Source organism: Macrobrachium rosenbergii, chromosome 48 (genome assembly GCF_040412425.1).
Source record: "Macrobrachium rosenbergii isolate ZJJX-2024 chromosome 48, ASM4041242v1, whole genome shotgun sequence".
Taxonomy (NCBI): Eukaryota; Metazoa; Arthropoda; class Malacostraca; order Decapoda; family Palaemonidae; genus Macrobrachium; species Macrobrachium rosenbergii.
Genome location: NC_089788.1, coordinates 35059035 through 35073267, shown reverse-complemented (window position 1 = coordinate 35073267; position 14233 = coordinate 35059035). Strand labels below are relative to the sequence as shown.

The window sequence follows — 14233 nt, the reverse complement described above, 5'->3', positions numbered from 1 at the left end:
CTACAAACAGGAAGACTGTTAGAGGTAAGTTTGTGTTTAGTGTTTCACTGGTAAAAATAGGGCAAAATCCTAATGAAACTTCATGTAGCTTTTGTTTCTATTGTCCTTGTCTCTGACATTGCTTTTATTATTCAGGTAAAAATTTTTGCATGAATATTACATCTTAATGATTATAGCTGTATTCCTTGCTTGAGTAGAAGGACAATAGTTTGTGAAAACTAAAAAATTAATAGGCTCATTTAGCTTGAACCGTGTATTGACCTTCCCTTTCAGGTGAATTGTTAGTTCAAGCATCTGTTATTTTCTATTTTGGTTTTTCTCTGTTGTCAGTCTGCAAGAATGCATTATCTTTAGATTTAGGTTTGGCCTTTCTTGGTTTTGTCATTATCAGGATGTCCTCTAAAGAGGATAACAACATTAAATGTAGGAACAAGATTACATCTTTAATAAGCACTGCAGTTAATGTGTTGATTGGCCAGATGAGACCATGAATGATTATTTAAAAGTATAAAGGCCCAGATACACTGTCAATCATGATTGTGCAACCTAAGTGGTTGTGCAGGCATATCCTTTAGTGAGTAGGTGTGATTGACAGTTTGCGCAGATGATTGAGTAGTGTTTGCCCAATCACTGTAGTTACACAATTAGGACTGATAGTCTGTAGCGATTATTGCGCCAACAGCTCAGTCTTTTCTTTGGTACCATACCGAGCGCACAGGACTCTCAAGATTTTTGGAGGGAGTTTATTCATCTCTATAGAGATTTTCCTGCTTTGTGGAAAATTAAAAGCGATGAATATAAGAACAGAGTTTTGAAAAGTGAATGCTATGTCAAATTAATAGAAAAATGCGAGAAATAGACCCTAGTGCCACACTTTCCACAGTGACCAAGAAATTACAGAAATTGGATATGCAGAGTAAACGCTATGAAGCACTCTCACTTGCATGCTCATATCTCAAGCAAAGTAACGACCCCATTGATATTTTGGCCAAGAGCTGGGCTCAAGAATTTAGGGAAATAAGTGCAGAACAGCAAATATATACCAGGAAGGCTATTAATGATATTCTTTTTGAGGCAAAATTAGGTACATTGCATAGACACAGCGTTAAGATTAATGAAAATAATATTCAAAGTAGGTCTTCCACGCCCATCTCTGTACTGTCCTCTGACAGCGGAGCATCCACAAGTCGGGGTTATATAATAATCGGAAATATCACAGATACGACTGAGTCCGTGTTTACACAACAATGTCAGACCTTTTGAACGATCCCCAGTACAGCTTGGAAAACTAAATCGTTATGGCATATTGGCATTAGGATCCGCCCCCTTTTTTTTTTTCTGGTTTTGTTCCCAAGGGGAAATATATTTTCTTATGTATTTGGTGATGGTGTTAAAAAAATACTTTTGTTATCTGCACCTTATTTAACCTACCTTAATATGTTCCTTTAATACAGTGCAAATAGCACTACAGGTTTCCATGATGATACCACCAAGGCTTTGTGGAGAGATAGCTGTGGTGAACATTAGTTCCTGAAATGTTTGTCCAGTAGCCAAGAATCTTAAAGTACTAGAAAGCCTTTCACATGCTGAAATGGAATCCCTTAGCTTGGTATCCATTTTTTGTATGAGGGGCGTAGTCATTTCTAGCAAATCCATGAAAGTTTCTCTGTCCATGCGCAGATAATTTTCGTCATCTGCAGGGGCAGAGAGGAGCAACTCCTGTAGAAGATTTTCATGCGTGAATTTACTTCTTTTTTTGAACAACTCTTTCATCCACATCTTTCTTTTCTTACTTTTACTTTCCTCCTCATTGTCTAAAGCCAGAGTAATGCCTATACATGCTGCCTCTTTGCTCATCTTCACGCCACAAGCTTTAGAAGTCAACTAATGATTGCACAAACTTCATAGTAGTGTAGGGCTCAAACACTGTTTGCGCAATCTCGAAGATTGTACAATCATGATTGACAGTGTATCTGGGCCTTAAGAGGAGGAGAGAGCCAGATAAGAATAAGAAAAGATCAAAAAGAGATTCATCTCATACTAGGACAGGAAGTGATGATAAAATTTTCAGGTTTTCACCATCTGTCAGTTAGTAACTCTTTATGCTCTTCCTGTTGAGCCAGCAGTCCTTCCCCCTTAAAAAGTGTCATCTACTCTCAAAGCTCCCTGTATCATTCAGGATATTAGGCTTGGCAAGTTAGAAGCCGTTGTTGCTAGTCTTAGAGCTATGTTTGAGAAGCTTATGGAGGCCACCATCAGACATTAGCAGCTTTACTGATCTAATTGAATGGTCCATTTTTGGGTTTCCCCTTGTGGCAGAGGAAGTGCCATCACCTTCCCTCCCTGTTGGCCATGACTTAGCCACTCCCTGTTATGCTCCTGCCCCACACTGTTGGAGGTACAGGGAAAAAGGGTATGTCTGGGAATGGAAGCAGTTTGTGAGTGTTGTCTTCTTCCCCTGACCAACCTGGTGTATGTCACGTACCGGTTGGCACTCAGTCGCTGAAGTATGCACATGGCAAGATCAAAGTTTGGAGGTAGATATTTTATGTGAAGAATCTGTTTCTGTGTCCGCCAAGCTTTCCAGGAAGCTGTGTAATCCTAGCTATCCCTGTCCGGGATCCTTTTCTGGTTCTTCAGTTAATCTCAACCCTTTTTTGGTCGCATCTCCCTTGCTGGATGCTTCAGTAGTGCCTCAGAGGTGTTCTCTTGGCACCAAGTATTCACACTTGTCTTCTTGGTTTCCTGGGAAGGAATGGGGCCCAGTCATATATGTTCATCTTCATGTCGTTTACTTGACGTGTGAGGATTTGTTTCGAGTAGCTGGCTTCATCTTTTGGTCATTGTATATCTGGCACCAGAGTGTACTGCACTTCCTCAGCTGCCTTGGCCTGGAAAACATGACATATGTCATTAACAACATTAAAATGTCATCCTTTGTCCTGTATTTTGTATCAGAATTGTCTCTTGCCCACTGCTTGGCTAGGCTAGAACCCTTCCACTGGTCTTCTTTCAGTTGCTCTGCTCCTACACCTAGGACACTAGAAGTTACCCTCCATAGCTTGATGCTGTGTCTTTCCTTAAGGACTTGGGGTCTAGTCACAATCGCTACTTTCTCAGCACTGACCTCCAAATCCATTCCTGCTCCACTTTCCTCCAACTTTTCCATGTGGTTGTCTGTCCCTACAGCTTTCTTGATTGTCTCAGCCTCTGCTTTGGTAAATAATTTATTTGGGATCCTTTATGCTTGGAATGTTTCCAAGAATAAGATTGTTAAAAGGATTATCTAGGCAGGTAGCATGTAACTCTCCCTCATAGTATGGAGCATTTACATAAATCTTTTATTTGATGGATGTCTACTAGTAATCCCATTAGTGAGTTCACAAACCCATATCATATCTGTCATTTGGTCTTCATTCACAATACTTTTATATACAATTGCACCTATACACCCTGTACCTTATACAGGCAGTCCCCGGGTTACAATGGGTGTGGCTTACGACGTTCCAAGGTTACAATGCTTTTCAGATATATTCAGAAATTATTGCCCGGTTTACGACACATGTTCTGGGGTTACGACGCTTTTCAAATATATTCATCAGAGATTATTTCCCAGTTTACGATGCATGTTCCAGGGGTACGCCACTGAAGTATGGCTACAAAATGGCAGAATAATCTAAATTTGGAGTATTCTTTGATGAAAAACTCAATAAAAATGCAGTTTACATCGTTTTCAATACACTCAAAGCATTAAAAATAAGGTTTTCTTAGGATTTTTTATTTTTCGGCTTAGTACGATTTTTGGCTATGACGCGGCATAGGAACAGAACCCCCCTTGTAAACCGGGGACTGCCTCAGTACAGTTACCGTCTCCGTGGCAATGTACCCTTGACTAACTGGTAAATTATGGTGCCTCTTCCTCTGTTCCGCTGATCTGCATGCTCCTAATACCTCAAGGTAGTTCATCTGCCTGTTTTGCTCTACCTTCTTTGACATAGTCTTCCAACTGTGCTATGTTGACATCCTCATAAATCATAATAGCGGTCTTCTCCCTCGGTTCTTCCTGCCGTAGAACTGGCTGTCTTTTCTTGAACATCTGCTGGTCTTTACCATATACAGCTCTTGGCTAAATGGCCTGATTTATGACAAATAAAGCACCACCTTCATTTTTTATTTTGCACAGCCGTAGTCCTAATAGGCAGTTTGCTTTAGTTGAGCTGTCCTGTAGTATTTGGGGCTCTGGATACCCCATTAGACTTTATTTGCTGCTAGTGTTCCACTAAGCCTAGCCCATGAGCCTGCAAGCTTCATCATGTTGCCCATGTCTTTTGGAGGGAGCATTGTTCCTCCAGGAATAATGCCATCTTGGTCAAATATGTACTGACAAACTTTCCTATGAGTAAATCTGCAAAACCATTAAACTCTTTTTGTTGTATTCAGCCATTTCAGTCCACCTGTTGAAATATCTCTGAAGCTTATCTACAAACTGATGTGCATTCTTACCCATTTTGGCCAAGTCTCAGAATTTTTTTACTGACATCTGGCATCTGTCAATCTCATACCTTGCTGGGCTTCATTGGAAGGCATACAAGAAAAATTTAAGACTCTTACTTGTTAGTAATAACCTTACACAGACAGCCTACTTGTCCCAAGGCTACCTTTAGCTCACTGCAAATCTCTCAAATTGTTAAATAGAAGTATCTGTGTTGTCTATTTTTTCATCAGACCTGGGCAACTTGGGTTTTGCATGGGGTTGTATGAGTGCTAGTGTTGCATGTCTCTCCTGGGTTTCTATTTAGGCTTAGCTGAGCCTTGAGTCTTATTAATTGGAGTTCTTGTTCCAGCTGCCTTTTTACTTCGTCTTGCTCCCTCACTTGCTTTCTGCTTTCCTGCCTCTTGTCTGCCTTTTAGTGTCTGCTATTGCTGCTTCTCTTGCTTTTTCTGCCGGTTCTTTTTCTGTCTGTCACTGTGCATGGGATAAATGTTGCTGTTCAGTCATGAAATTGTGTATTTATGTGCCTTCTAAACCCATTTTGCAAGTCAGTTCAACAAGTGTTTGAAGATTTGTTGCCATTATCACTTTTATTCTACTCACCTTTGTCTTCAGCTTTACCCATTACTATATGGGGTCACTGTTTCTTATCAACCTTTTCCACTATTGTGACTCATTCAGAACAAATAGAGTATTTAAAATCTTAAGTGTAATCGTATAGTCTAAACGGTTTGAAACGTACTAACCTAATCGTAGCCTAAGTCTTATACTACAACACCCAGGTTACTTCACTCATAGGCTATTCCAAATTGCATTTAAAACACTGCATTGCATTGTGTATACTAATCAAACTAATGTAAACTTACCGTTAGTTCAAATGGAGCATTTAATATTCCAAGCTTGAATTAGAATCGGATTGGCATGAGCACAATCTCTACTTCATAACCCTCATCCAAAGCAACACCTCAAGAAATTCTCCTTACATTTAGATATGCATATCTTTAAAGGAAATCCCCCTAAATGAACTAAGATGAAAGGGAATACTTAAGTGGACTTGGAGGCACTGACAACTATTGCTGCAGTCCCTTTTCTTGAGTCCCTACTAGTTAGAACTACACTGCACCAAGGCTGTGACAAGACTGGCCTCATGACTGTTGCCGACCAACACCAAATGTTCGACTAACAACCGGACAAACAACCAATGCCGGTAGTTAAGCACTATTACACGTACACTTACAATTAAATATGTGAAACACCCAAAATAATGCTTTTCATTACTAAATACAAACACAACAAAACATATCTTTCTTCTATATGATACACATTTCCATTTTACGTAAATTTAGAAAGAATACATAAAACTGCACCACAACTTGCTGAAAAGTACAATCTCTCTTGTCGAAGTTTCGACATACTCCCCCGCAAGAAAAACTTATGCCTACATTATTTACAATAGTCCTGTTATTATCAATGCCTTTCTGGCTTCTGCAGCTATTTGAGCAGTCCTGCTCGGGCTGGTGCTTGACTGAATGTCTTTTGTCGCAGGATAAATTTCCCTTATCTCCTGCCACAACTCCAAGGGGTATAACTACAGGTCTCATGAGCTGGCTATGGGCTGTTCGCAGGTTAGCCACTCTTGGGACCTTGTCTCGCCCCATATGTAACTCGATCACTTGGCTCAACTTCCACTTGCTCCTTGGCCCCTCGTCATGAATGATGACTACTTCCCGTATCCTGGGCCAAGAGCCATACATCATTCCTACTCGATGGGTCTCTCCGACATGGTCTTAAGAAATGCTAGTGCCGCTACAAACGTGGTGGCGTTATCACTCAATGTGAGTGCTGGGAAACTTCTGCTGCAGAATTTTCTAAAGCTCATGAGGAACGAGTCACAGGACTGGTTATCAACTAGGTCCACATGCATGCCTGTGGTTATTGGGATGATATAAGCCTTCTGAGGGCTCTGTCCTTTTCCCTGAACCCATAATGCGCCAGTGTAGTCCATACCTGTGGTATTAAAAGGTTGTCTATATTGGGCCTATATGGCCTCCCCAGTGTTCTCCTACAGATAATGCAGTGGTGTAATGTACTCTTAGTTAGTTGCCTTATCCTTGGTATCCAGAACTTCTGTCTGACACTCGCCACGGTTGCATTTACACCCAGACGAACATTAGCATCATGATGTTCTTTAATAATTACCCGAGTAACATAGCAACTCTTCGGCAATAGTATAGGAAACTTAGCAGCTTCAGGTAACTGTGCGTGTTCTAGTCTATCCTTACACCTTATTACCCTATTGTCCAGGTAAAGATTCAACTGGTGTACGAGAGCTAGTTTTGGTTTTCTTACCCCTTCAGCAAACTCGTATTCATCTGGGAAAAATTCCCTTTGTATGATGGCAATAGGCTTATTCTTTGCCTCTTGGAGTTCTTCCAAGGTTAGTTCACCATGTCTCTTCATATTGGTTGAACTCCTACAAAATCGTAGGATCCACGCTGTGGTCCTATAGACCTTTTTAACCTTGCTGAATTTCTCCCAATTCACTAAGTGAGTGTTACCATTCAGGTTGTCCCCTACAGTATTGACCAAAATGTTCTCTTCCCTACGCTGCACAAGTGATCCACCAACCCATGACCTAGCTATTGGCCAAGAGGAATTTTTTAACCAAGGGGGTCGTTCCCACCAGAAAGAACTATCCAAGATCATTTCTGTCCTTTTCCCACATGTCAGCCAATCACTGGGATTATCATCTGTAGGCACATAGGACAAGACTGCCCCTGGAATTAAAGAGTTTATTTCCTGTACTCTATTTTTCACAAATACAGGGAGAACACTTTTCGATACTAGCTAACTTAGGGTGACTTTACTGTCCAACCAAATGAACAGTTCTACAAACTCATCCTTCTCAAAGGATTCTTTAATAAATTTGGCCATTCTTGCTGCTAGCAATAATGCCATCAACTCAAGTTTTGGAACATTTAATTCTTGATTGGGTGCTACTCTTGCCTTTGCTACCATTAAATAATTTTTTGTTCATAACTCTATAGGCTACACAACCATATGATAACTCACTGGCATCGCAGAATATGTGTAAGGAGTCCCCTCTCCTAGGGTAGTATTCCTATTAAAGGAAATATCAAGACATTTTTCCAAGTCTTCGGATAACTCAACCCCTTGTTTCTGTAATGGGTCTAGGAGTTGTTCATCCTAATCCAGTTGTTGCTTCCACAAATTCTGCAGGTATATCTTTGCCCCAAAACTGCAGTAGAACTTTGATTAGGTCAGCTGTTGTATGTGGTCCCTTCCACAAAAAATCATTCAAGCTTAACCCACTTTTCCCGTCTGACCGAACAGTCAAATACTATCCCAATTGGGGTTGTTGCACTGTCCTTTTTAACACCATGATGTGCCAAGAAATGACAGTCTTCCTCTGTTTTAAAATATTCCACTCACGCTATGAGATCCTTCAGGATTTTCTGGTAGTGTTCTAGATACTGAGTGTCCTGAAACTTGACACACTTGTTTTATTCTATTCAAAGTCAACCGAAAGTTGGAAATTAATCCCCTTTTAGGCAGTGCCACAACATACTGTTTGTCAATTTCAGAATAAGTTATAGTACTCTCAAAGCTCTCCAGTACTTTCTGTTCCTGTTCCGTTATTTCACTGCAGTCAGTACCTAAATGATTTAAACTCCATAAAGTTTCAAGATCTTCCCTTAGATCCTTTAAATGAGTAGCCCCTTCAACCATAATTATGTTGTTGGTTTCCACTGCCAGTTTTAAAAAATGGAAACATGAGTCTCCATGGTGGGAGGGGAACTACATGTTCAGGTTACCACATAACCAAATATGGTTGGTGGCAACACTAAATTTTCAAATTTCCTAAACCCTGGATGTAAAATGTTGCATGCATTGTCAGCCCCAATTAACAATTCTATAGGCGATTGCTTCTCAATGGGTAGATCAAAATCTTTATCAGCCAAGCTGATTTTCGTTCTGCAAAACAACCTTAAGTTCTTCTTAATGTCGAATTTCTTTGTATATTCTGGTAGCTTATCTGCCACTATACAATCCATATTTATTGATCTACCCTGGTGAGTTACAGCTATGTTCACCGTTTCATATTCCTTAACTGGTGTAGAAGTTAAGTGACCTCTCAGTGATATATTTTAAATCCCTTGCTTTTATAGTGGAGTTTCTCAAGAGCAGATTTCTGTATAAATGATCTCTCGGTACAGGTATCCAACAACCCTCTCTTTTGCACAATGTGACCTCTTTTACCCTTTAGGGTTATTGTGGCTGTAGGTAAGATGGACTGCCTAGTCGTCTTATTTCCTGTGTGGTATTTGTCCAGGAGAGTGTTCCCACTTGTACCCAACCTACCTTAGATTTATGTGGTTGATTTTGATTGCATATAGCACTATGATGTCTAATAGTGCAGCTGTTGTTACAGCCTTGCCTGTCACAGTTGGAACTGAAGTGTTTATTGGATGCACATATGAAACAGAAACCCAGAGTTCTTAGTCATTCTATTTTTCCTCCTCTTACATGGGATTTGCAATGTGTCCATATATGATTGCCTCAGGAAAGTGCACATCCTCTGACCTGGTTTACCTTGGCTTTGCTCGTATTTTCTTTAGGCCTTACCAGTGTTTTTTTTGGTCTCACAGATTGCCCTTGTTCTACTGCGAAAGCAGATACCGTTGTTAATGTATTAGCTTTTACTGGTTCAGTCTGTAGAATAGTACTCAAATTGTGTATTTCTTCTTCAAGATATTTTTTTATTTCACGTACACTACTAGGTAGTTTGGTGGAGAGCAAAATGGTATACAATTCACTCAGTTCCAGCGGTTCACTCTCCAATGATCTTACGCAGCATTCAAATTGCACTTTAAAACCTTGTGGCGATTCTGCATCTGCCGTGGGAGTCTCAATTTGAAAAAGTTTTCTAACTAAACACAACTTGATTTTGTCTTTTCTAATTTAAAACCAGATATCAGTTCGAGAGCCACACCTTCCAATAGGCCCTTCAAATAAGAAAACTTCTGTATTTTCTCAAAATCAGTACATTGGTGTACTGATACTTCATAAAGTTCCCAAAATGAATTCCATTCCGATACATCACCATCGAAATGTTTGAGGTCTAATTTAGGTAACTTTACACTAGCTTTAACAGGCAATATCAGTGCAATAGGTTCACCCCTTAAAGGCTGGAAGACTCGTGATTGAAGAGTTTAGTCTGTGAGTTTCAGTGCCTACCTTAAGCTAAATTTAGCGTGATTCATAATTTGGTCATATTGTCCTCCAGGATCCGTTAGATCCAATATTTCATTGTCCAGTTCCTGGATTTTCTGCAAATATTCCTTCAAGGAGTCTCTCATTGAAGAAGTACTATTGATTTCACCTGCATCAGTAGTGGTTTCAACCTATTTTGACCAGTTAGTTATCACAGACTTAAAACCCCCCATCTCCGCTTTAGTTCTTCCAGGTCAGACATCTTTAGCTTATAATTTACCAACACCAAATATATAAGTTCTTAGTACTAAAAGAGTGTACAAACTGCCAGCTCCAAAAAATATACTGTATATATCATGTTAGCAAACATATACAGGCATTCCCTGGTTTACGAAGGGGGTTCCGTTCTTATACTGTATCGTAAGCCGAAAATCGTCGTAAACCGAAAAATCGTCAAAAATCCTAAGAAAACCTTACTTTTAATGCTCTGGGGGTATTGAAAACAATATCAACTGCAATTTTATTGAGTTTTTCATCAAAAAAACCTCCAAATTTTTATTATTCTGCTGTTTTGGAGCCATATTTCTTCCGTTGGATTGGAGTACGACGCGTCGTAACCCTGGAACATGCGTCGTAAACCAGGAGATAATTTCTAATAAATATATCTGAAAAGCTTTGTAACCTCGGAATGTCGTAAGCCGGACCCGTCGTAACCCCCGGGGACTGCCAAAAAGTTGGCTACCCTCTTCAAATCAATCAGTGTTAGATCACTACCGGTCATATTATATATATGTGCCCTTGACTACACGTACATATACACAATGTAAAACATAGGCTTTTATTTCAAGTCAAATTTCACTTCAGTATCTTATCCATTTCAGGCTAGGCTAACACGTGACTAATTCTAAAATTGCCGCCACCACTAGCCGGTCACGTTTTTATACTTAACGCCAAGTGACACAACAATCCTTAAAATTTCATATACAGGTCATCGCTATAATAACCAATTGCTACGATCCTGGTCATGGCATCAATTTATACTGACTCACTCTGAACAAGTACAGGCAGCCTCGGTTACCGGCGATCTGGTTTTAAGTTGTTTTTCTAAAATAACCAGATTATCGCACGATTATCGGGCGCCACTAACCATGGATCAGTGCTATTATCGCCTTTTTGGTTAGCGGCGATTTTCGGTTGTCACGCTTTAACCGGGGACTGCATGTAGAGCATTTCAGATTGTAAGTGTAATCATATGGCTTAAGTGGTTTGAAACATACTAACCTAATCGTAGCTTAAATCTTATACTACAACACCCAGGTTACTTCACTCATAGGCTATTTTAAGTTGCATGTAAAACACTGCATTGCATTGTGTATATTAATTTAAAACATAAAAAGTATAAACTTACTGTTAGTTTAAATGGTGCATTTAATATTCCTAGCTTGAATTAGAATCAGATTTGCGTGAGCACAATCTCTACTTCATAACCCTCATCCAAAGTACACCTCAAGAAATTCTCCTTACATTTAGATATGCATATCTCTAAAGGAAATCATCAACTTTAAGATGAAAAGGAATACTAAAGTGGACTCGGAGGCACTGACAACTATGGCTGCATTCCCTTTTCTTGAGTCTCTGCCAGTTAGAACTACACTGCATCAAGGCTGTGACGAGACAGGTCTCACGACTGTCGCCAACCAACGCCAGATGTTTGACTAACAACTGGACAAACAACCAATGCCGGTAGTCAAGCACTGTTACACGTATACTTACAATTAAATACACGAAACAGCCAAAAACAATGCTTTTCATTACTAAATACAAACAAATAAAACAATATCTTTCTTCTATGTACTATGCATTTCCATTTTACGTAAATTTAGGAAGAATACTTAAAACTGTACCACAACTTGCTGAAAAGTACCATCTCTCTTGTCGAAGTTTTGACATCCACCGTCTTCTGTCCAATGCATCCTTACTTCTTAAATTTTTTTTCTTCTGTTATGGTTGCCAAAACATGTCGCAGGATGTGATGAGTGGCCATGGTCATAGTGGCATTTTGGCTTGATAATATGGTGTGATTAAAACACTGTATAAAAATAAAAGACGAAATATAAAATTTATTCACTGTAATCTTCATGATGTGCTTTCACTTTCTGATGGATATGATTTGGTAGAGTTCTCTGTACGCTCCTCATCTCTTCATTTTCGAATCAGGTCCTCACTCTCTGCTGCTGCTAAAATAAATTTCTCCAAAAGCTCTGGGCTCTTTGTTCTGTATGAGACGATGGGAAGGAATGTGAGAAAGGTTGCTTTCTATCAGCCTGCTATGACCTGCTGTGCTGTTGTTTGTTGTCTTTCTTAGCAACTATATACCATATGTGGTTACTTTCTAACTTGGAGCTTACCACCAGTCAAAAGTTATTTAGTTCTAAACAGCTTGTGCAGTCTGGAAACACCTTGGAAAAAAATCACATACATTGTATTAATGTGCTTTTAAGTGTAAACAAAGAATGACATTTCACTAATGTTTGTATAACTGTAATTTAAACATAAACCCCTGAATATAGAACTTAGAGAAAATTACATTTTTTTTCTTTTCAACACCAGCAGAAACTGGTTTGAAACATACTAACCTAATTATGTTTTGTCATTAACCTTCTGGTGTATTTTTCTCTTGTAACTTTTTAAAGACAGTTAACATGTCTCAGTGATATTGAGCCCATTAGCGAATCTTTCACGTGTAGGCTTATCCTCTCTGAGAGGCATTTTTAAAGACAGTACAAATTGTCTCCTGCTTTATCAGTATGGTGGAATTTCATTGCTATGTAATGTTTAATAATTGTTTCAGTAAAAATTCGATGTTAATTATCTTTTTATAATGTGGTGTTTATATTTTAAGAATATTATAAGAAAAAATTTTACCATATGTATAACAGATATCTGGAATGCTTGTTATTAAACCATTTATTTTCATTTCACAAAACATTATGCTCCTCATCATTATCATAAATGTTTTTCCATTTACAGGTTATTTTCGTTTAGACTATACTAATTATTCAGATTTCTGCTTTATTATTAAATTTCTATTTACCAATTATATGGAACAATTTTTTGACAAATTTTTATCTCCTCAGGTCTTAGCAGGCCACACAGGGCCAGTTGTGAGTTTGGATTTCTCCAAAGAACCTGGAAGCACTATGTTAGTATCAACAGGGTGGGACAGCTCAGTCAAAGTCTGGGATGCAATAGCCAATACAACTGCCAAAGAATCTATTGCTTTGTTATCAGATGGTAAGCTTCAGATTTTGTCTTGCATGCAGATCCTCAAGTTGCTCTGGTTTTGTGAGTGGTAAGGCCTAAAGTAGTAATTAGTTCACACAACTGGATTCCAATTTGCAGTAGCCAGCATAGTGACACCTCAAATTACTGGATTTCGTCACTTACTGGATGCATCATCCAGTCCGACAAAAAAAGATATTGTGTACTTTTCTGTCTCAGTTTATCAAGTGAAGAAATTGTGGTTATTTTTTTCTCAAGAATTAAAAATACTACTGCAAATCATTGTAAATCAGATATATTAATACATTACCTTCACATATTAACACATTACCTTATGTGAATTTTATTAAAGTGATATCCTTTTATTGTTTCAGCACATATTCTGAAATTCTAAAATGATTAAAAGAAGTGTAAATGCACTGTAAGTTACTACAGAATAAGGAATCATTGTTAATGGAAAGTATAAAAACAATTGCTTTCCTGAATTTTTTCAGTGATTGTGTTATGCTTTTTTTGTTTCATTTTGCAAGAATTCTAAGATATGCAGCTCAAAGTAGTGTAAGTACCTTAGCCTACCACTTCCTCACCTATGTATACATACATACAAGCATCACATTAAAATAAACTATTACCTACTGTGTAATTTGCCGATAGGCAAGTCTCCATTCAAACAAAAGATCGAATAGATGCCCGGATGACTGTCTAGTACACCTGTTCTCCACCAGGTGTGTTTTGAATGTTTTAACTTGTCAGAATTCTCCTTGCCACCATTGTGTATAGACACTTGTTGGTATTTCATGGCTGTTTTGCTGCTATCATGGTACTGTACATGTATTTTTCCTAGGATGCCTCCACTAGAATCAAGGCTAAGAACGTCAGGTTCAGTAGGAAAGATTATTTTGTTAGCAGGGTGTTGATTTTTAAGGAGGTACACACTGTTTGCACCGGCTGCAATGGTATAAACGGAACATATGATGGGCCTGCTGCAGTTTGCATCAGTAATAGATCCTATACTTAAATGCAACTAAAAATGTGAACGAATTCTGGCTAATGCATGCAAGGAAAAAAGATGCGAGACTGACCTCATCAAAAGATTAAAAAAGTTGGGGAGACACTTTGGCCTTGGATCAGGAAGGAATCTGTGGCTTAACAGGTCACCCTGACTCCTCCGTCTGTATGAGTGACAATACACACAGATGCCTCGTTGACAAGCTGGCAGGACAT

General features: G+C 38.9%; 1 protein-coding gene across 1 annotated transcript in view; it reads left to right on the top strand.

Annotated features, from left to right (window-relative positions):
• Positions 1 to 14233, top strand: part of LOC136831338 (periodic tryptophan protein 2 homolog) — a 283085-nt gene that overhangs the window by 157024 nt on the left and 111828 nt on the right. Inside the window, exons 11-12 of the mRNA XM_067091632.1 lie at positions 1 to 24; positions 12865 to 13021. The exon at positions 1 to 24 is cut by the window's left edge and continues 152 nt beyond it. Of these exons, the coding sequence (XP_066947733.1) occupies positions 1 to 24; positions 12865 to 13021 (181 nt within the window). The remainder of the gene's footprint in view (positions 25 to 12864; positions 13022 to 14233) is intronic.